Source organism: Eutrigla gurnardus (genome assembly GCF_963514095.1).
Source record: "Eutrigla gurnardus genome assembly, chromosome: 13".
In the NCBI taxonomy this organism is placed as follows: domain Eukaryota; kingdom Metazoa; phylum Chordata; class Actinopteri; order Perciformes; family Triglidae; genus Eutrigla; species Eutrigla gurnardus.
The window spans coordinates 17,711,885-17,735,176 of NC_139936.1; the positions used below are offsets into that span (position 1 = coordinate 17,711,885).

General features: G+C 42.5%; 1 protein-coding gene and 2 long non-coding RNA genes across 4 annotated transcripts in view; 1 reads left to right on the forward strand and 2 right to left on the reverse strand.

Annotated features, from left to right (window-relative positions):
• Positions 1–23,292, forward strand: part of fras1 (Fraser extracellular matrix complex subunit 1) — a 198,297-nt gene that overhangs the window by 97,603 nt on the left and 77,402 nt on the right. For both annotated transcript variants that reach the window (XM_084025869.1, XM_084025870.1), the window contains exons 15-19: positions 595–735; positions 845–985; positions 1,078–1,245; positions 14,921–15,061; positions 17,275–17,421. In XM_084025869.1, the coding sequence (XP_083881995.1) occupies positions 595–735; positions 845–985; positions 1,078–1,245; positions 14,921–15,061; positions 17,275–17,421 (738 nt within the window). The remainder of the gene's footprint in view (positions 1–594; positions 736–844; positions 986–1,077; positions 1,246–14,920; positions 15,062–17,274; positions 17,422–23,292) is intronic.
• On the reverse strand, positions 4,408–5,256 carry LOC311023817. Its single transcript, XR_014598239.1, has 3 exons — positions 5,207–5,256; positions 4,645–5,125; positions 4,408–4,550 (listed from the first exon to the last, which is right to left on the reverse strand). It is a non-coding gene; the product is annotated as an uncharacterized lncRNA (long non-coding RNA).
• LOC311023816 lies at positions 5,273–6,041 on the reverse strand. The gene is made up of 3 exons (XR_014598238.1): positions 5,865–6,041; positions 5,535–5,782; positions 5,273–5,458 (listed from the first exon to the last, which is right to left on the reverse strand). It is a non-coding gene; the product is annotated as an uncharacterized lncRNA (long non-coding RNA).

The window sequence follows — 23,292 nt, forward strand, 5'->3', positions numbered from 1 at the left end:
AATCTGATCTCCAACAAATAAAACTAAAACTTCCGTGATGATCCTCAATTATACCCCCTTTTCTACACACATGGAGCAGCTTCTGTTCTAGTTTATTTACTCAATTCTCAAGCGTTCAGAGCATTTGGACCAAAAATAAAGTCGACCAAACTTTGCAGGTTAAGTTAAATGATTAATGAGAGCTTAAACTTACAAGTTAGAGAATAGAAAAAGGCAGGCACAGTAGCCAGGTTGTAAGAACAAAGAAAGTCTACCATTAGGTAAAATACAGGACTATTAATACACCAGAAAACTGATGATTCAACTAGACACAGGTGGGCAGACATGAGGGCAGGCTGGAAACTGGTGGAAACAAAGGGAACAGATCTTGCTACTACTTACTTTGTGCATTGTGCAACAACGACACATCCTTGATTATAATGGTGTTGCTCAAAATGGTTGGAACGCGGACCGGTCCACAACAAATAGACAGAAGGACCGGAGCTACTCTCATCTTGGTGCATCTCACATTCTAGTTGAGGGACTTTGCTTGAGCATAAATCATTTCATCATTGCGACCAGAAGCCATTAACCTTAACACACTCCGCTCCACAGCCTGTGATTCGTCCTGCGCCTCCTGTTTCCCTGACAACCCCAAGTGCATGAGCTGCCTGCCGGGGACCGCCTTGCATCATGGCAGGTGTATCTCCGAGTGTCCGGCTCAGCATTACCTGGACAGCCACAGCAGATGCAGAGGTAGGGCCCCTCTTCAACACGGTGGCTGTAATTCTGGTGATACTCAAGTAAAAATGTGGTGAAAGTTGAGCGTTATAGTTCAGCTCTGCCCTTTTCCTTTCCCCCCCAGCATGCCACAGCTCCTGCGCTTCCTGTTGGGGTCCCTCTGTATCCCAGTGTACCTTGTGTCCAGATGGGCGCCTCCTCCACCAGGGCCAGTGTGTGGAGGCCTGCGGAGAGGGACTGTACTCCCAGGACAACACCTGCCACAGTAAACCGAAGCTTTCTTTAAGATGTTACAAAGAGATACCATTCCACCACTGTTGCACTGCAGCTTTGCCCTTTGGTCTCCCCTGCTTTTAGACTGTCATCCCTCCTGTCGCTCGTGTGTGGGACCCTTGGCCTCAGACTGCCTCCGCTGTCTGAAACCAGAGGAAGTCCTCCTGCCCCAGTCCACTCACCTCCAGCACGGCGTCTGCACAGCCGGCTGTCCTGCACACAGCTTCCTGGATTACATGCAGACATGCAGAGGTGAGGGTTTCATGGTTACCCTTTATTTGAGGAGAGGGTTGCTAGTGTGTCTCTATGCAGTTCTTGGTCATGGCTACCATAGTTACCAAGCTCATCAGCAAGCCAATCATCAGTCACTTCGCGCTGACGCAATTCCATCCATCAGTCGATTGTCAGCACAGCAAAAAAAGGGTTTGAGCTGTGCTGTATAATGCCAGAGAAAACCCTGCCGTGATATAGAGAGGCCAGAAAAGGGTATCAGCAGCTTGTGAGAAGAGTCATTGTGCAAGAAAAATTCACGGTGCACCAAAACTGAGACGTGTAAGTGCACTGACTCCAAGCCAATACTAGACATACAGTGTGCTACCGTACAAAGACTTGTTGTCTTGTGTTATAGCAACGTGCAGTTTGTACAAATATTTCCTCTGATGGTTATTTGGAGACACGACTAAGATTTGGACAGATGTTTGTTCTTGATTCAGTGCTTGGAAGGTGTGTAACATAGTCAGTGTGTGTGTGTGTTTCTGTTTGGAGAATAAATAGAGTTTGTGTGTGTGGAGACACCTGATTAGGCTGTTTGTGAGTGTGAAATTGTGCGTGTAATGGGCTAATTTTAAGGTGGGTTTTAGGTTTCAGGGGATAGTCTGTCAAGTGAGAATAATTATCACCTACCTACACACACACACACACCTCGCTGCCAGAATGCCACAGGCTGTTTTGTTTTTTTGAATAATGAAGTGGGACGACAATGAAGAGGAGAAGAAAATGAAAAGACTGAGATCGGTTGTCTTTACCTCTTTCCTCTGACTGTGTGCTGTGAGATTCTATCCATTTACCACAATAACTGCTCTGCGGTCTCCTTACCTCCCTGTCCATACTGCGCTCACTATCTGGCAGAGAGAAGGGTGTTTGTTCCACCTGCTGTCTCTTCCATGAGCGCCGCCAAGTCATTCGCTGGAGTTTTGTTCGGCTCTGCTTTTTGTGTGCCGAGGTGCTTTTAGCTGCAGTGAGATAAAGCTCACGCTGCCAAGCGGTTTGCATTCTGGTTGACGTGTTGGTGTTTGCTTGGAGGGGAGGGGAGGGGGGGGGGGGGGTTGCACTTATTTGTCTTGGTCTTCACATTTTAATATTTTCATTTATTTTAAAGTAACTGAAGGTCTATTTTCAGTGATGCTATTATGTTACGTCTGCCAAGGATGTTTGCTAGTTTGGTAACTTTCCCTTCTGCTCGCACAAACGAGCAGCTGCTGTTCGATTGATTTAAATTATATCAGTTGTCTGAAAAAACAAGGAAAGGTTTTGTTTTGCTTCTGGAGGAAAAAAATCAGAGTCATTGGTAGCGAGTCTTTCTTGGGTTTTTTTTAGGTCAAATGTCACTGGATTTGTGAAGTCTGACTCAGCATCAAGTGATTTGAGGTCACACCTCGAACTCCAATCATCTTCGGTGTTTGAAATAAGCCAACGTAGAAAGATGAAGAAGTAAGATCCAGGAAGTGTGGGTCTGAAGGTCCATGACACCCACTGAACTCTCTTCACTATTGAATTGAAGTATTCTTTTTCATCCTGAAAACTTTAAATTGGACCGGACGGGTTTGCTGCCCGTTTAACTTCTTTGACTTCAGTGTGACATGGGAGATATGAAGAGTGTGAAGACAAGGCAGGTTGCCTTCTGGGTGGGTTTATTGGGCATTCAGGGTCAGTCCGAGCTGTCTGTTTACAGCTTTGTTACAAGGTGTGAGTATTTGTCAGTTACAGGGTCCTCTGAGGAATGTCTTTATAGGTTCCTGTTAGCTGCTGGCTTCCTGAAACTTGGAGACATTGTAATTTGTGGCTTGTGTTGTTGGTACTTTTCCCTTCAGCTCTTGTGTTGTGAGGAAGGACTGAAAACCTTAGTCACATTAGTCAGTCACATAATTATTCTACTTGACACCAATTAGTAATCATGTGTAATTGCGTATTACCTTTTGAATAATGGATATTTACAACCTCTCAGCTCCTTTTTGTTGTTGTGAAAGAATACATCAAGTCAAACAGCCTGAGTACAGGAAGTAAAATCCTTCATTTTGTATCACACTTAAGCAGTCTTAAATGTATGTGTCATGTGTCTGCATCTCTTAGATTTAGGGATCTTGAGTCTGAAGTCATTTAAGTCGGAGCAGGATTTCTCTCCTGGCACAACAGTTAACTTTTTTAAGTTCAGAGCAGGCCAAGCACCGGGGAAAATTGTGTTTACTTTATCTGGATTGAATAGCCATTTGCCGTATTGGATTCCCTTAATCGTACTGCAGGAGACAATTACAAATCGATGCGTGATAGTTGGATTGGAGCGTCCTTGAGCGGCCATTCCTCTGTGTGAGCTCACCGGACCGACGCCAAGCCAATACACGGGGTTGAAGTTCAAATTAAAGGCAACACTAACAAGAGAAACTAAATCAAAGGAGAAAAATAAAAATAAGCACCTTTATTGGAAAGCTAACGTTGATTGAGTGCAAGTTGAAAGTTTTCAAAGTTTTTCGTCTGTCTGGTCCGTTCTTGTGAACACGATACAGGGTTTTTCCTGGCTCAAATTGAGGCAGAGGTGGTACCATCCTGACCATAGATCCAGTCGGCAACCTGGGAACGCCCCCGGGAACGCCCAATTCACGTGATACCCGAGGGGGAAAACAGCAAGAAAGCACACGATTTTGCCATTCACTCGTGAATTGGGCGTTCCCGGGGCGTTCCCAGGCTTGCCGACTGGATCTATGCGCGTGCATGTATTCTGTGCATTCAACTGACTCACTTTTTTACAGGCAACATTTTTTAGTTAAGAGTTCTAATAAGAATGACAATTGTAATTTTAAAGCATTCTTTTATTAAAACAATAAACATAGAAAAATAAGGTGCCAACTTTAAATTGAAAGTACATAAGTGGGGATTTATCCACAGATCTCGCAACCAGACAGAGAACATTTCAGCCTCCTGTTTTTCATTTGATAAAACCTCCTCATGCACTCCTTGTAGTCCAAGGCCTCCTGGTCTGGTCCATCGATGGCCACCTTGCAACAGACATCCAAGTGCCTCTCTTTCAATCTGTTGCGCAGAGGTGTTTTCACCTTAAACAAAATAATTCATGCATTAAGTATTTTTGTATTTATTCTGATACAGACATGAAGAGTGTGTTTTCAATCATATATTACAATTTTGAGTGCAGAGAAGAGCCTCTCCACATCCGCAGTCTGGACAGGGGCTGTGAGGGCGATAGCAGCTGCAAGGCTTAGGGTGGGATACAGCTCAGTAGATTCTGCAGATACAAGCCACAGAAGCACCTCCTCCAGGGATTTGGTCTGAATAAAAGCAGAGTGAAACAAAGATTAAATTATTCAGTAAAACCAGACTGTTGTGGTGGTGATACAGTTAATGTAAATTAATATATAGTACCTTCAGATCAGGACTCCCCACTCTCAGTCTGTAGGAGCTCCACTCAAACAACAGGTCAGACTCCCTTAGTCTTGGAAACTGCTCAGCCAGTGTCCTCATCTCAGCATCCCCATACTCTGTACTAGAGTTTGCCAAAATTTGTCTGGGAGAGAACACACTGAAGACAGACAAACTGCCGGTGTTTGGGAATCTGTTTTCGATGTTCTCAGTCAGTGCAGTCAGAAATGGCTCCATCACCTGTAGAAGATTAAAAAAAAAAAAAAAAAAAAAGGTAAAAACAGTCCTTCTGTCCACATTACTCAAATACATTCCTAATACATACAGTGTTCTTGAAGCTCACCCACACATCATCTTGGAAATATGCAGGGACCTCTTCCTGCAGAGGCTTCAGACCAGCATCAGACTGGAGCCATGCCTGCCAGCAGTCTTTGACCTTGTTGCTCTCTTTCAGCTGTGCCAGTGATGATTTCAGCACTGTGACCTGAGATAAAACACAACAGCTCAGCTAGTAACAGCATTTCAATTAACAGGAAACCCAAGGACTATGGTATTGATCTCGTACCTCCTGCTCCACCTGAGAAAAAAAAAGGTTTCTCTTTTGAAAAACCAAAAACTGCCGGTAGATCTTATGATGCACAAGTTGCATTAGGCACAGGGCAGGGGGGAAGAACTTGTCCTTTACAAAGGAATACAGTCCTTTTGCGGTTGGCTCATTCCGGGCTTGGAGTGAGAGGTCCGCGATGAGAGCAGGTAGAATTCGGCGCATCACATCTGTTGCTTCCTTATTAGATTCCCATCTGGTAGTGTTTCCTCCCTACAAAAAAAATAATTAGTAAATGACAAAAAAAGCAAAAATGGATCTGAATAATCTAGCACTGAGTATTGCTAACCTGCAGTTTGATTTGGGGGAGTTCAAAAAGCCTCTCCATGTCCTTGAGACTGCTGGTCCTATTACTGGAAGCCTGGTAGAACCAGAAGATAGTTCCAACAGTCCTGGCATATTTGGTGAGATATTGAACTGCCCTCTGCCCCTTAATGCAGTCTGACACTGCCAGATTGAGTCGATGTGCCACACAGTGTACGGTTATCAGGCCAGGGAATAAGTCTTGGAGTCTCTTCCCAACTCCAGTTTTTCTCCCTAAAATAATAAAAAACTCAATCTTATTAAATCTTATTAAATGTTAACGAAAAGGTAAATGCAAAAAAAAAAGAAAACTCACCTATCATGACTGCAGCTCCGTCACTTGCAAAGGAGGCTAGCTTGTTGGTTGGCAGCATTTTGTCATCTCTGATGACTCGCAGGATGGTGTCATACAGAGTTGCAGCATCCCCAGCAGACACTGCACCCAAATGCAGCACCCTGGTTTGGACTACAGTGCTTCCCACATGGTTGGGTCCTAAAATGCTAAACATAAAAAAAATATATATATATCTCTAGTTGAAGTAATTTTTAATACACAATTTGATTTAATTGTACAAAGTAATGTTACCTCACAACTAGACCCAGTTGCTTTGTGACAGAGATGTCAGTGGTCTCGTCAACCATTAATCCCCACACTGGGGATTTTGACAACTCTGCCACCAACTGGTCGTCCAAAATCTGGCCAATGACCTCCACCATCTCATCAATTATATGGCTGCTGGTGTATTTGGTATTGGCACTGACCTGGGGGGAAAACAAATAGTAATTAGGTTGGCCTACTTCATTTTAAAACAATTATGTGAAAAACATTCAATATACAATTATGTAATTAAATAACTTAAGAATTTACATTCAAACCATTGAAATAAGCACAGCCCAAGCGCTTGCATAAGAGAATGATGGGCTCATAGCTTGTGTGGTGGGGCCACTTTTGCTTGAGACACTCATAAATGATTTTGAAGCAGCCTTCAAGTGCTCTGTGGTCCATGTCCACCTGTGCTGCAATAGCACGCTGCAGTGTCCTCCCTAAAAAACACAACCAATTATTTCTTTAAAAAACTATATTATTTTAGTTTTTTGTAACTTTCATAGTTAAGTGTTTTTAGGTACTACCTTCTTTCATACACTTCTCCTTCTCTTCTGCTGCTTTATGATTAGCTGCCACCTCGTGTCTTTTTAATGTGTCCAGCCTGTAGTTGGTAGATGGCTGTCTCACAAGGGCGGCAGCAATTGCCTGCTGCGTTGGGGTACAGTGCTTTTGGCATAAATAACAATACATGCCTTCCTCAGTATGCCTGAGCCAGGTAAATTGATTAAGCCACTGCTTGTCAAACCCACTGGCTCTGTGTTTTTGAGAAGATCTGGAAAGATGAATAAAAAATTATGTTTAAATCACGTACACGTTGGCTTTGCGTTGTTATGCTCCTAATGACTTGGAAACGGACCAACGTACCCTTGCCTCGCCAACTCGTCCTGTCGTGCATTCTGACCCTCGCTATCGCCAGTCCCTGTCTGTGAACTACTTTCAGATATTTCCACATATTGTCACCACCATGAATTATTACCTTTTAACTGACTGTTACGTTCATTTGTCTTTCACCTGTACTCCTGACTCTCCTCCTCGCGAGGTCGCTTTTTAAAGAAAAAGCTGATTTTCCCTGCCATCTGCAACGCTAAAAACCAGTAACGTTACTCAGGAAACTTTTTTTTAAATAAACACGACATGCTTGGATGAAAAAAGCAATATTTACCTGTTTGAACGAAGCCCCCGGGAAGTGCGCCAAACTTTGAAGGAAAAATCCATAGACAGTAAAAGAAAAATCAGAATGCCGATACCGCCAAAACCGTGAAAAAACTGCTTCTTTTTTGGTAGTTGTTTCAAGCCTTCCGCTGCACTGCTGTTGATACAGCGCCCCCATAGTGGCGCAATGCAGCAACTGCAGTTAAAATGACATCCATAGCTGGGGGCAGAGCGATATGGCGGCACAAAATTAAGTAAAAAGCTGGGGGCGGCACGAAATTAGCTGGAGGCGGCCGCCTCGCAATTTTGAACGCAGGAAAAACCCTGCGATATCTCAGGACACCGTGACCTCACATTTGCTGCCACAGCTCAATTCATGTACTAACTGTGTCAATTTCACAGGATAAAATAATGTCCAAGTGATCACATTTTGAAATCGATAAAATGTCTTTTTACAGTTCACACTTGAAATGATGAAAGCACGTGTAAATGACAAAATATTACAAAATGTAAACCTTTGTTTGTTTTTTTATTGTTACCCCAATGTTTTCTTTTATCTAGATACCAAATACTTGAAATGAGAAAAGAAATGAACCATAAGACAGACAATGAGGAAGATATTGGGTAGATACAAATGAGCATAAATATAATTTAAACCAAGCCTCTAAACGAAGAAGAAATCTGTTTCCCCCAAAATACATCATTTACATTGAACGGATTAAATGTGTCATGCTCTGCATTTCTCTAGTTAGTTCATCTTCTACGCCCAACTTGTATTCAGGTATGACCTAAAACAACGCAGGTACAGCGAGGGCAATAAAAACACCTGAATAGCTACTGAACTGCATTTTTCAATTATGTGATTTAATTGTGTTTCAGCGACCTCTGAAGAATTAAATATTGGATTTCTACTTTTGTCCTGCTCACAGATTGGGAAGCAAATCTTTGTGTTTGTTATAGATAATTGGATTTGAACTGCTTGTCTCAGCTTAGAGTCACATTGTACATCAGCTTTTGTGTCTCCGGCTTTTCTTTCACTCTATGCTGCCTAAATTTGGCTTGACATCAGTGAGCTGAGGATCAAGTCGATAAATGACGCGTCATTAAAAGCTCTATAGTCACAGTAACTTGTAGAGCAGCTGTTCCATTCTGCCCCTATTCTTAGTAGCAAAGGAGAGTCAGTGGGTTCAGGTGTACAGCTGGGAACAATGAGACTATTATACAACCGTGTGTGTGTGTGTGTGTGTGTGTGTGTGTGTGTGTGTGTGTGTGTGTGTGTGTGTGTGTGTGTGTGTGTGTGTGTGTGTGTGTGTGTGCAGCTCAGTCTCATGGCAGATCGTGTGCTATATAGTCAAAAAAAGCATCTTTTGGTTTCATGAACAGGGACACAAATTGTCAATTAATTTAGTGTTTAATGCCAATGGAAAGTGAATTTGGATGCTTTTTGGTGGTAAACACACAAATGCAACACATCCATGTGACTATGCAACATCCAGAGCTAGAGACGTAGTAAATATTGAGGAAGGGATTTCACCAAGCTGTGTTCACTGAACATATCAAGACACATATGGGCTTGTTTACCACAGCTGGATGAACCCAAAATAAACATATTTTTCTGTGATTTAATTGCAATTAATTGATAAGAAGTATGGCTGCACGGTGGTGTAGTGGGTAGCCTCACAGCGAGAGGGTCGCGGGTTTGATTCCCGGGTCGGGTTCGGGTTCCTTCTGTGTGGAGTGTGCATGTTCTGTCTCTACATGTCAGCCCTGTGACAGACTGGCGTCCTGTCCAGGGTGTACCCTGCCTTCGCCCAATGACAGCTGGGATCGGCTCCAGCCCCCCCGTGACCCTGAATACAGGATAAGCGGTAGACGATGGATGGATGGATAAGAAGTATGGGGAAATAACTTAATAATGATGGTGATTTGTAAAATGTCTGAAGTCATGATATGTCAGCTCTGTCTGTAGGACGACAAGCTTTTAAAATGGTCAGCTCATGGACAATTCTCGTCTGTCAGCATGAAACCAGTTTTTTACATTTTGGGACTGTTTCATAAACTGCTGTGAGACTGTGTGCGTGCGTGTGTGTTTGTGTGTGTGTGTGTGTGTGTGTGTGTGTGTGTGTGTGTGTGTTCCTCTAACACATCTGACAGACCTCCTCAGGAGCTGGTCCTGAAGCGGGGGAGGACGGCATGTAAACATGCACTTGAGACTCTCAGACTCCAGGCACACACACACGCACACACACACACACACACACACACAGTGAGGTACACATTAAGTGTAGCTGAGCTGATGAGCTGTCAGGTGTCTGAGAGTGAATTCCAGGCTGAGAAGCTCCGTCCTCACCAGTCTGCAGCCCTCCTGCAGACACAGATAGTTGGTGTGTGGGAGGTTTAGTGTTGCTGCACAGAAAGGTCGCGCTGCAGCACAGCGTCACATTCAGTAACGGTTACCACATCTGAACTGTGATGGATAATATCAGAGACATTATGTGTCTCTAAGCCTTTTACTGTACAGCTATTGTTGGATTGTTTGATTGATAATTTAAGCATTCAAAATTTACATCTAAATCATGCAGGAAGTAGTGCAGAAGTTTTAAACTTGGGACTGGTTTATGCCGGGCCCAGATGATGTAATATCACCCTGGCAGCCATCACATTGGGAACAAGAACCGTCGGTTTAATACCATGTAGTGTGTCATCACAGACGACAACTAACACCGCATCTGGGACGCCTCATGACGTCCCGAGAGAAAGCCTTGCATGGTTTTTTTTTCGTTCCATCACAGCCGTCATCGGATTTGTAAACAACTGTAAACAATGGCGAAGCCAAAGAGGAACAATGTTGTTGGCATGAAATGGAGGAAACAGCCCTGCTTCTTTTAATGCTTCCTCAAGGGATGATCACGACAAAGTAAAGAAAGAAAAAAGCTGTACAGAAATAGCTTCATAACTCCAGCAACCCAGTGAGTAGTGATGACATCACACCCGTGGTGAAAGACGAACAGCCATGATTAGTCGGGGGCCAACGACAAGACTTTATGACTCTATAATCGACAGTAATATCCTGGAGTCTGAACCAGGCGTTCAGACTGTTATGAGATACCGATGGTGAGGTGATACAACAGTAAGAAGAATCCGCTCTCAAGATAATTAATTAATCCAACTCTTCTTGGGGATTTTATATCCAGAATTTAATTGTAATTCTGATGTTTTTTTATTCAATGTAGGGTTTATAAATAGTGGTCACATGGTGGGCGCACAAATTCAGCACATCCATGTGACTATGCAACGGCCAATGATGTAGATTGAAATATAGCAAAAGTCTACTTATGTTCATGACGGTTATCCTAAAGATAACTTAAGACGTTTTGTTACCAAAATCTAGGTAGTTTTGTAGTGTTTATATTAGGGCTGTTAAAAGATTTATTTTTTTAATCGCGATTAATCGCATTTTTGTCCATAGTTAACTCGCGATTAATCGCAAATTAATCGCATTTTTTTTAGCACATTTTTTTTTCTTCTAAATGTACTTTAATGAATTTTGTTCATATTCTTAATACTTTTAACAACATAAGGGCAAATATACTTGATTTATGAAAATGTTTATTTAACACTTCAAATATCCCCTTACCAAAACATGGGATCAAAACAGGGTTATAAGAATATATCACAAACAATTAAAGTGAACATGTCACAGGAGATAGTGTAACAGGACATAAGTACAGTTAGGATATAAGTGCATTGGCTTGCAAGTGATATCTCAGACTGGACGTACTTCTATGGTAGCTCATTTCATACCCACAGTACGCGCAGATGACTTTGGTCTTATCGACTGAACCATCTGGCAGTCTTTTGAAGGTGAATTTGCCGTTCACAAATCGATTTTAAACGCGTGTGGACGCGCCGCTTCCCAGTATTGCACGCTTGGTGGGCTGCCACTAGAGGATGATTGACAGGCGCTCTCCTTCAAACAACCTATTTTTGCGAGCGTTCGCGAGGCGGCGAGTCGAGCCCGGCGCCTCTGATTAGGATAAAGTAGATTCGACTTATACTTGAGGAGCGGCCAACTCGCGCGCCGTCTCTCGACATTCGCCGCAACGCTACCAGAATACAATGAATGGGACGCGGGGAAACACCGCTGCCTGTGGACGCGCACCTTCCCTCTGGATCAAGACTACAGGTGCCACCGACGGCCATAAATCATACAATGCGCGTTTTTTTTTTTTTTTTAATACCGAGCGTTAATCGCGCGTTAAAAAAATTAACGCCGTTAAGAGGATGTTGCGTTAACGCGTTATTAACGCGTTAACTTTGACAGCCCTAGTTTATATGTATATTTTTTCATTAACCACATGTTTCAAACCATTTCAAACTGTGACTGTTTCAGCCAACAAAGGTTGGTTGAATGGGAATGTGATTTAGGAGGAGACGGGCCTGGTTTAAGCAGGCTTTGGTTACATGCAGGTAAACAGCTGTGTGGGGAACAAAAGATTACAATTTATATTTTTATTAACTTTTTAATGTATCTTGCTTCATATGCAAATATCTCTTTGAGATCAGCCATAGACGTCTCTCAACTCCAAATCCAACTCAGAGAGACAGACATTCTCCTGTCTGGAGTTGCGAATCAGACTGTAATAAATGATTGGTACATGGAAGAGGAAGTCTTGGCCCAGATATCCGCTGGCTGCACTCAAACCGCTGAAATATTTCCCCCCCATGGCTAAATCTATGAATCGTTCCGATATTGCCAGCTGGTGTCTAATGATCCCTCAAACTTATGAATATATTCCTCAAACTGGTCTTCCAGGATAAAATGACTGATTTCATCTCCTCGACTGTAACAGTCGCAACAATCTTCCATGAGGGATTCTGGTTTTTTTCTCTGCGATTTGAAGGTAATTTTGTCGGAGACAGGTTTGGATGTCATAACCCGCTGACGAGAGTAGATGCTTGGGCTAATTTACTGGCATTTCAGCAGATTGAATAGAATGGATGTGAGCTCCCCATTTCCAATAGGGGATGAGTCACATTTATGTCTGATGTTTCTGTGACTCTGCTGCCACTGTCTCAGAAGCAGCAAGACTTCTAGCATACCATAATGAATGTGACGACACTTCAGAGGAAATAAATATTATCCTCCACTTGTGTTTCTGCTGTGTGGTTCCAGAATGCAGTGCTGCACCAATACAATGATTGGCCCTCTACTGTACCAGGAGGGCCGCCTCAAATTATGATCAGCACAAAACAAAGTAATGAGTCCCATTCTCTGAGTGCGTGCACCAGATAATATGATGATGTGATGACAATGCATGCACACAGGAATTCTGGTATCACGGTAATCAATACCCCCCCCCCCCCCCCCAACCTCCATTACAAATGAAATATCCAGGATGAGAGACTGAGTAGCAGTTGTATTCTTTCCTCTTATTAGTGTGTTTGTTTTCTGATATGAAGGTTTATGTGAGCCATGTTTATGTCACACACATGTGACCAGTCTTGTCATGTTCATGCCGTGTAAAGAGACATGTTGTCAGGTAACATATCATCTCAGCTAACCAATCAAGTTGCTGAAAGGGGATTATGGGAAGGCACAGCAGGGATGAAGGTGGGCGATGATGGCACACCAAAATGACGGCTCGGCTGGTGCTCCTGTGACTTTTAGAGGTTGTTGCTCTGACGCTGAGGTTTTCGAGGTTGAAACACACACACACACACACACTGCCTTTTGGCTCAGCTAGAGCACCAGTGTGTTCCTGCCAGTGGCTGTCATGCACAGTGTACACAGGACCTGGATACAGCTGACAGCCCTCTGAAAGAATCCGGAGAGGAGTAATTATAAACGTGCATACTTGAGTGCGTGTCTTTGTGGACTAAAAAAAAGTCATGCGGAGCACGCACACACACACACACACACACACACACACGTGGTGCTCCTGGCCGGTTGGTTGCAGGCCTTTTGTCTTCCCGGCCCGCCGCCGCCAGCAGCAGTCAGTCAGCCGGTTCATGGCTGATGGGGCTGCTCAGGTATTTGTGTTCACGCTGCCAAAGCAGACATCAAAGGCTGCACAAAGGGCCTGTTGCAGGGCAGCAGTGGTGTGAGGTGAAGTCTGGGAGGGAAGGGCAAGTAATCCAGGGACACAGAAAATAGGTCACACATCACAAATAATAAATAACTCAACGTCAAAGCCTTTGAGAGGTCACAATGTTCCCAATCTCGTGTTAAGCACCTTTAAAGCTGCATTTGGTGACAGCAGAGACCTGTAGATAAGCATATTCATCTAATTACAAGATAATATAGTTCTTCATGTTGTATTTCTTCCTGTGAGACAAAATATGGCGTGTGCTTGCTCAAACTAGAAATAAAGAAATTCAAACCATTAATCATAACCTCCATAAATCACTTTGAAACGTTTAATGATGAGGGAGGTGTGTGGGCCCACACATCCTCCTCTGTAGCTCCATATCACGCAACAGTTTTTGCAAAGGTTTTTCACAGAAGATGAAGATGCTCTTTTCACTGGGACTTCAATGTTCTCCTTCTGGTTCTTCTCGCTGTGATGCGTCATAGATACAATGAGTAGGTTAACGTTGGCATAATGCGTTTAGTTTGCTGATGACAAGTTTCGTGATTCAATGATGAAGTTTGGTGCCATTCATACTTGCTATTACTTGGAGCCAAGTTACCTGCTGCAGCTTTAACCCACCTATCTGCACGTTCCAGATATGAATGATGCTGAGTTTTATGTTTCATAATCCAAACTAAGCAGCAGAGCATATATCTGATAAAGTCTTGGCTGGCTTGTGGCCCTCTTGGATCGGGCTCCCTAAGTTGGCACCGACTCCGGTGTTAATGTGTAACTTAGAGTTCCAGAGTGTAACATTACTTCTAACTGGCAGAGCTGGCTTTAAGCCCTCGAGACTCCAGATTCCACAAATGGCAAGAGGGAAGGAAGACGATACAGCAGAATGGCCGCAGGAAAACAAAAATAGTGGCGGAAATTGGCTGTGATTCAGGTCCAGATACACTGGCTGCAACTATTTTAAAGTGGATACCTCTCAACACAATCTCACTGCGGTGATTGTGAAGTAGTCACAAAATAAAAATGTGCTGATTAATTTACTAGAAATTTCAATTTTTTCTACAAAACAACTCTAAAAACAAGGTTTAAACCATAAAATATCCTGGTTGGGCTTAAAATATCGACAGCTAGGTTTAGGAGACAAAATAATTTAGGATTAGAAAAGACTCAATGAAACAGTCACAAATGTGTCACTTCACAACAACATGTGGTTGAAAAGGAAAAAGGAGCCTAATTAACTTCCCATTATTTTCATGCTAAGTGACACAAAGAAAATGAGCGTTCCTGTAGACGAAACCAACAGATTGCATTTCATGAGTATCGCCCTCGGTTGACTTCTCACTGTACTGTAACATTGCTCTCCTGTTTGCTTCTGAGCTCTTGATAAAAATGACTGCGTCTCTTATTCTAGTAAAGTGGTGAGGAGGCACATTTGGGGAACGAGCGGCCATTGTCTTTGGCCACAGCTTTTTATGTGTTTTTTTGTGTCATGAATATAAAAACTGCTTTCTGTGTCCTTTACAGAATGTCATCCCTCCTGCGGGCTGTGCACCGGGCCATCTGCAGACAACTGTACATCCTGTCCCTCCCCGTCCAGCCTGTATGAGAGCCGCTGTGTCCCCACCAACCCACAAGGCTTCTTCATCCAGGACAGCCAGTCCCAAGGTGAGAGCGTGCACACACACACACACAGATGCCCGTACACAAACACACACACACACACACACACACAGACGCCCGTACACAAACACACACACACGCCTTTGTTCCCTTTACCCTCAAACCCCCCAAAAAACTGGATAAATTGACCCTAACTATAAGATGTGTCGCTGGTAAAGCATGCCCCTTATATGCTGTTGCTGTGTAGCTTAATCTCTAATAATATATCATGCTTTATTTGTTGATCATATTTTGTTTTGATTATCTATATTTTTAAAGATAAGTTTATAAAATAAATTTAGCGGAGCTGAGATGAAGTGGAGCTCTGCTTTAATCACGAAGAAGCGACAGAGGCTGTAAAACACTGAAATGACTGTCTCACCTCTCTGATCCATATAAAGTTGTGTAAGCAAGAAAACATGTCCAAGAACGTTCTCCTCCCTCTCAGACAAGAGCACAACACCACAAAGACACTTTTGCTGGATGGGTAGAAATACCTCCTGTGAATTTCTAGAACGTCAAATGCAACCAAAATAAATTATTGGCAAAAATTGTGATTAACAGGGAGCATATTCATATGAAGGCGGGATTAAGAGGACTACAGTATAATCAGCCACAACAAATTTAGCATTTTTCTTCCGTCTTATATGAAGGGAAATTTAAGGGAAATAAACCATGTTTAAATTTAGAATACGCGTTACTGTAAATTAGCCTAATTGTAAGAGAGGAGCGTCTTCAGAAGCTGTTTGAAGTAATGGTCCGTTAGGAGGCTGCTGTTTTTCTGCCTCCTGGTGTTCTCGGGTCCAGACTGTAGCTTTTAGTTTTGTCAGTGTAATGAAAAGCATGGGTGTTAAACAACATTAATTTGGCCCGGAGCCCCAGAGATGGTTGTTAAAAATTCAGTTTGTGTTGAACGATGTATTTTGTGAGAAGGTCAACAGTGAAGGCTTTTCACAGCTTGCTGCTAAAGTGGGATCAGAGAAGGTATACACTTCATTTAGCACCTTTTGACTATTACTCCAAGTAGAAGTAGTAGATCTTACCATCTCCATAGCACAACAGGTAGGTTGCCATGGTAGAGAGAGGTGCTCATCTTCTTCAACTTTTACTTAAAGGTATAGTACGTAGCATTAAGGAGGATTGTCTGGCACAAGTTAATTTCCTTTCATTTTCTCAATCTACTAATTTCCCAGCATCCCCAGATTCAGAGTCGGAACCAGTCTGACAAAATATGTTGCCATATGCAAAACATGCAGGATGAAAAATACAGACAGAGATGCAAATGGCATTACACTTGATGAAGAGTGCATTATGACTTGTTTAGGACTCAAAACTCAAAGTTTAGGACTTGGGAATTACTTGGGACTTGCCTTGTCTTGATTTGGGAATTCTAATTCACGACGTGGGCTTAGTTTACCGTGCCTGACCTCATATTGTGGTTTACATAACGGGATGAGAGTTTTATTTCTCCCTCCAAACGTTGGCGCTGCCACTGAGATGATGCGGGTACGGAGACAGTGAGGAAGACTGATGTGCTCAGGTGACGTTCTCCTCGGGGTTATCACAATAAATGGAGTCTGTTTGCCTAGTTGGCCTTGGCCCCCTCTACTGTTGATTGGCTCATTAGAAGCCACCACGATACCCTGAAGAGGTATTGTATTCCTGTCTTAAAGAGAATAAACTTTTACTGCAAAGTTTAGATGCTGCGGATTTATTACACTTTGCAATAAGACACGGCGTTTGGTAAAGCCCTATTAATCGATACTTTTATATAATGGCAATGGCTCAAATGACAATGAGTAATGTGAAAGGGGTTTGTTCGTAATGACAAAGCCACAAAGAATTATCATCAACTCAACTTTAGCCTCTTTTATTTCATTGTTCCTTTTTTTGTTTTGTTTTATGGTACATTTATGTCTGTGAGGTTCAGTCTCAGCAGCTGTTTTTTACAGGCTCTGATGAACCCACTATACAGAACCTCTTAAAGACTATAGGGTGAAGAAAGCACAGTATCTCCTATAAAATCATCATGACTCAATAATTCACATGGCAATTATAGCAAAATGTTGACATTTGATGACGTGTGAACTGCAACTTGACTGGTTGTCAAAGGCATAAATCTAGTTTTCAGATGTAAATGTGTTTAACCACTTCTTCCTCCCCTCCTCTCCTTCTTGGCCTCCTTACATGCATCCTTTCCTCTGTCCTCCTCCTCCCAGCTTGCCACCCGTCCTGCCAGACCTGCTCCGGTCCGTCTCAGGCCGACTGCACCTCCTGCCCCCCGCTGGCCTCCTTGCAGACCGGCTACTGCAGGACGGACTGCCAAGAGGGGCTTTTCCTCAACGCCGCCACTGGAGAATGCCTCAGTAAGTCAGCATGTGTTTCCGTTTGTGTTTCCGTGTGACATTTGTGCGAAGCATTCGTCAAACTCACCGTCATGGGTCCTGTAATTTTAACTTGAGTGGAAATGGAACCAGCAACTCTGGCAGAGCTGGTATCTTGCTTTACCCGCTGAGCTTTTCATTCTCACGCAAAACAAGCAATGACCTGCATTATTCATGAGAAATGAAGCCAACCATGTATGCAAAATAGATATTCTTAGATGTGTATGTTTTTAATGTGTGTTTGCTGAAATATGTTTAGATTAATTATTACAGCAAGATTTGTTAACATGTTTAATAAGATCCATCTTTATTTCTGATAGAGCAGCCTTTCATTATAAAATTATAAAAATAAAAAGGAATATTGTTTTTTTGAATTTGAATTATAGCAGTTGTCCAATCAGCCGTCAAGTGAAATAGAAGAATAGACAAATAAAAAATCCTATTTTTCTTTCCTCATAGACTGAGGTGACTGAGTTGGAGTCTGCAGCTCTACAGTTGAGATCAAACTTAAGTACTAACGTCACATAAAGCTACTGAAGTGTTAATTTCCCGGTGAATCGTGTGTTTTTCTTTTAATTGCATTAGAAGAGAAGTTCAAAATGTGAAAGTGTTGGAAAAAATACTTCTTTAACTACAACTCGTCTACAACAAACTGGAGGAGAAGAAAAAGTTTCTTTCCGTCTCCAGCTCTTGGTGTAATTAAAATAAAACAACTTTTAATGAGTTTCTCGCTAACAGTTATGCTTTTTAGAGAAACTCTACATGTAATATCCACCGGGATGAAGACAAGCTTTCTTTAGATCTTTGCCAGTAAACAGCAGCTGAACATACTTCACACCTCCCTGCCCCACTTCTCTTCTCATTGTGCACAATGAATGCTATTTGTCTTTGACAGGCTAAATAGGATAAACCACCACTACTAGTGTTTGTGTGCAGCAGCTCCTGCTGTCCTCCTCCCCTCGGCCGGCTAATGAAATGAGTTTCTACCTATCTGGCTGTAGATTAAAAACAGGCGTGTTTACAGGAGGCCAAGCCGGCGTGGAGGAGATAGCCGGGGAGTAAACAGAAACTGGAGGGGAAATAGACACATTGACTTTTAATTACAGATTTTGATGAAACACTGTTTGGAGATGTGAAGCAGCAACCAGATTTTAACTCCCAGACACACATGTACAGCATGTGGGCACACACACACACACACAAGCAGAAAAACTGGTTAAACACACATTTTTGTTTGCAAAATCACACGCAACTTAATCTCAGATGGGTCAAGCTCAGCTGAACTCTGGTTAATAAAATATGCCTTCAGGCACTGCAGGGCCACAGAAATACTGGGGTCATCATTTCTGCAGGGCTGGGACACACACACATACAGTGTGTGTGTATATATATATATACACACACACATACAGTGTGTGTGTATATATATATATACACACACTCTCTTACTCACAGATTTACCTCATGGCAGACTGTGAGACAAAATAAAAGTAAAAAAAATGTAATCTATTGCTTTCAGTGTGAAACAAATTGTCAATTATTTCCCTGTGTTGCTCGGCAACCCAAACTTAGGTTTAGGCAACAAAACTTCTTAGGTTTAGGACTCACAACTTCACAACAACACTATGGGGAATGCGGTGTCCAACACTGGTCTCATGGTCGAAGTCCTGTGTTGTGTTACAGACTTTCCCATTTGCATTTTTTTTTTCATGCTGAGTGACATGAAAAAAAATTGGCAATTTTGGTAGATTGCATTTCGTGACTATTTCAGGACTTGCCATGAGCCTGGACAGTGACACACACTGAATGTTATTCCTCCTATTTATTTTTTTGTCACACACTTTCTCTGCTACACACACACACACACACACACACACACACACACACACACGGCCATGGATTACCTCTGTCCACCCAGCGGTACCTTCACTGTTATATAACCTGTTAAGGCGATGAAGCTTTCGCTCTCAATCACAAGCTCACATACAAGAGCAGCCATCAGAGGCAGATGTCTCACTGTTGGCTGTCTCCTCCCCCATCTGTCTGTCTTTCTGTCTCTTCCTCACATCTGATTCGTATTTGGCAGCAACAGCGCTCTCGTCACTCAAACGTATTACAGTCAGCCAGCTGATCTGACAAATTCCACAAGCGCTTGTCCTTAAAATACTCTCATCCAAAACCTTAAACTGTTCACAGAAATCACAGTCTGTCCACAACTGCGGCTCATTTGTGAGTCATGCTTTTGAAGAAACATCCACATCTATTGGCGACTGAGCCCTGTAACATGTTATACCTATGAAAAGAGATAGCGATGATGAAAAAGACATTCATTGTTTGGCCAGAAACCATTTGTTTGCTTCTTTTCCATACAAACACCAGTTAGTTGGCTCTGCTTGCTTTCTTTCCATTTTCAGGTCTCGTTATTCTCGGTGTTGACGAAGCCAACAATGACTCAGCCAGGGTGCCAATATTATGCTGAGTGACTGTTGTTGTGTATTGATGTTTGTCCGAGACAGATGGCAAACTCCGGTTCTGAAAAGTGAAGCCAATTGCTGTAGTGCTTTAAACTTGCCATCAGGGGGCAAATTCTTCTTCAAAACAGCATGATATTCATGTAGTTTCATGCTTTAAGAGAGTTGTCATGGGTAACCATAAGCCTCAAAAGTACTCATACCCACCAATCATCGACAGTGGACCTGATTGGTTGATCCATGACCTGCTTTCTCAATTTTGTGCCGACATATATATATATATATATATATATATATGATTACTAAAATAGTTCCACCTTCCAAAGTGCCTGCTGGTGCCTTTTCCCTGATTGGTGGTTCCTAACCGCGAGATGGAGGTTTGCTGCAGAGAACTGCCCAGTGGATGCAGGTTCCTCCTTCCCTCCAGGCTGAATGCATGGCTCATTGCACACCTGTCCTGATGTTAAACTCCATACCTACAATGTAAACAAAGCCCAAATTAGAAAGCAAAAACAGTCATTTTTACCGCAAACTGAAAGCCTGAGATGTGAATAATATCAGCAGCAGCAAGAGACGGTTTATCTCTCTTGCCAGCCTGGTGCCTCTCACTCTCACCCTCCCTCCATCTCTCTTCCCTTTTCTGAAATCCTTCTTATCTGATGTAAAGAGAACCAGCTTCTGAGCCAGTCTCATGGAAACTTTGAGCTTAGAAAGTCCAAATTACAGAGAGATTTTTTGAAACACTTTTCTTCAAAGCAGCAACGCACATTTATTTCTGCGTCACAATAGTGTCAGAGTCATTATTTAACAAAATATGAAGCTTAAAATAGACCTGCTTGTTGGATAACTGGAATGGATCACCATGAAAACATCACACACATCAAAACCATGGGATCACTAGAGAATAAAAACACTCTTTTCATATATTTACAGTGTAGTTGTGCTGGAGACCAACATGAATGTGTGAACATGCTAACTGCATTTAGCTGAACACAGACTAATGTGAGTTATCTGCTTTATGAGCTCGGTTATAGATCAACAGAATGTATTTTTTCGATACACAGGCAGTAACAACTCAGTCTGACCGCAAGCCAAGGCATTTGAACTCACAGAGGCCTTCTTCAATATTTGAAGTGCTAATGCATTGATCTTTCATCTGCCCTGCAGAAACCCCTTAGAAGAATAAAACTAACACGATATAAAATAAAAAGATGGATATGGAACTTTACTTTTAACCTGGCTGTAAACAGAACAAAATGTCTAAATACATAATTATACTAATTCTTCTAAAACAAGAGCAGCACCTTTTCTGTTCTTTGGGGGGGAGGGAAGAGAAAGACTGAGGACTTGTTTAAAAGCTCCATGTGTAAATCCCTCCTTTGTTGGGGAAACATGTCTAGACAGGTTGAAGTCAGCGTCAGAGGACCACACAGCGCTCCATCTCTTCTTACGCCTGTGACTTCAAATAATGACGATGTCCCAGTTCTGTTCCCCTCTCCTTCTGAACTTCAGGCTCGACTCAGACAGGCTGATTTTTATTTTGACAAGGAAACAACTAATTGAGAGACATTACGCTCTTTATTTTCCTGTGAAACTCTCGTTAAAGAAGTTTCTGCTCTCTATATTTCAAGAGTTGCAAGGGGGGGAGGGAAGCGTGAAATGGGATAATGTCTGGTGTAAATCTGGCCCACGGGAGAACACCATCATCCAGACTGCGTGTCATGCATTTATAACTCCAGAATACCTTTTTATGTGCTTCGAAAAATGGTAACTATGCCATAAAGAGGGACTCCGAGGACCCAAATCAATACCATTTTAGTTTTATATTCAGTTTTAGTCTGCGCAGTCAATAATCCCCGATGCCTGAGTTATCTTATCTCCACCGCTGAGCCATTTGTTTCGCGCCAGGAGCCGGATTGCCTGCAGAGCGTTGGCAGGAGGAATGCTGATACGTGTTTTGTTGTAAAGTGATGTGATATGAAAGGTGCAGATGGAACACGACAAGAGAGGAAGCTCTTCTTCTTCTTCTTCTTCTTCGACTACTACTACTCTGTTGATATTGGAGAGCGTGACTCACCTGGGCAGACATTCATGAGAGCTTGGAGCTCCGAGGAACAGCTGCTCTGGAGGCAAACATCATCGCCATCTCAGTTAAATGTCAGACACTTGGAAATATACACGAGCCGACAAAAAAAAATAAAAGATGTCAGCTGGATGAAGACGGATCAAAACTTTTTCACCATTTAAATAAAGTGGTTTACAATTTAGGTATAATGTATATCAGTGACCCTGATCGAGGTCTTGAAAGAAATGTCTGCTTATTAGATTTACATGAAATGTGGACGACGTGGACTTTACCTCACCTTCAAGAACTACTTAAACAACAAAATCACCATCTGTATGTGAATGCCCCCCTGTTTATTTCCATGGAAACAGGCGGTTAAATATAACATTCCTGTGTTTGCAGGGCGAAGCCGTTGAAAACAACACATCCTTCTTAGTTGATGTCAGATAAGAAGAGATTAAGTGGCAGTTTCTCTGCTGTCTTTTGGTTTTTATTCTTCCCATGAACATTTGCTTTCAGATTCAGGTTGCTTTCATTGTTTTAATTTGTTTCTTTTATTTTTCATGACTTTTTGTCCAATTTATTTGACTTTAAAAAAGCACATCTGAATTCACTTCCTTGTCTTCCACTTATTTTCAAGGGTAAATCCACTAAAATAGTAGTTTTGCCTGCTTGCATCACTTATAGACCATTTTAAACTGAACAAAATCCTTGAGAGAACATCACCCGGCTCAGTTTTGATGATGTTGTCACTTGGTTTGATATTCTTCTGCTTTCACCTTGTAATCACTTTTTCATTTCCATCAATCCGTCACCAAGAAAGAGAAGTGTACGCTCCCCCGTACGTGACCAGCCTGTTTATCTCGTCCACCTGTCTGACACACCTGCAGAGCCCTGGCATTCTGCTGTTTTCACTCTAGATAGTTATCTCCGCATGGGCGGATAACTTTAAGGTCCCAGCACTCCGCCAGCCAGACACAATCCAGACAGCATCAGATAAAACACCACCATGTGGACGTGTTCGTCATTCTTCTCCTTATCATTGCTGCGCCCGGGTGGCTCCGGTGTCATCGTTCCGCAGGTTTATACGGGTCCGTGTGAGGTGAGGGGAGGCGTGTGAAAGCGTTTATCTGAAAGAAAGACAGACATCAAAGTTTATAGAGACCGAAGTGAGAAGACTCGGGCAGAATTTTACACCTCATTACTGCAAATTAACACCCAGTTCCAGCATTTCTGAACGAGACATCCTCATTAAAATCTAACTTTTATGACTATTTCTTTTGTGTGTGTTGGTCTTTAGTCATTGCTTGTGTCTTC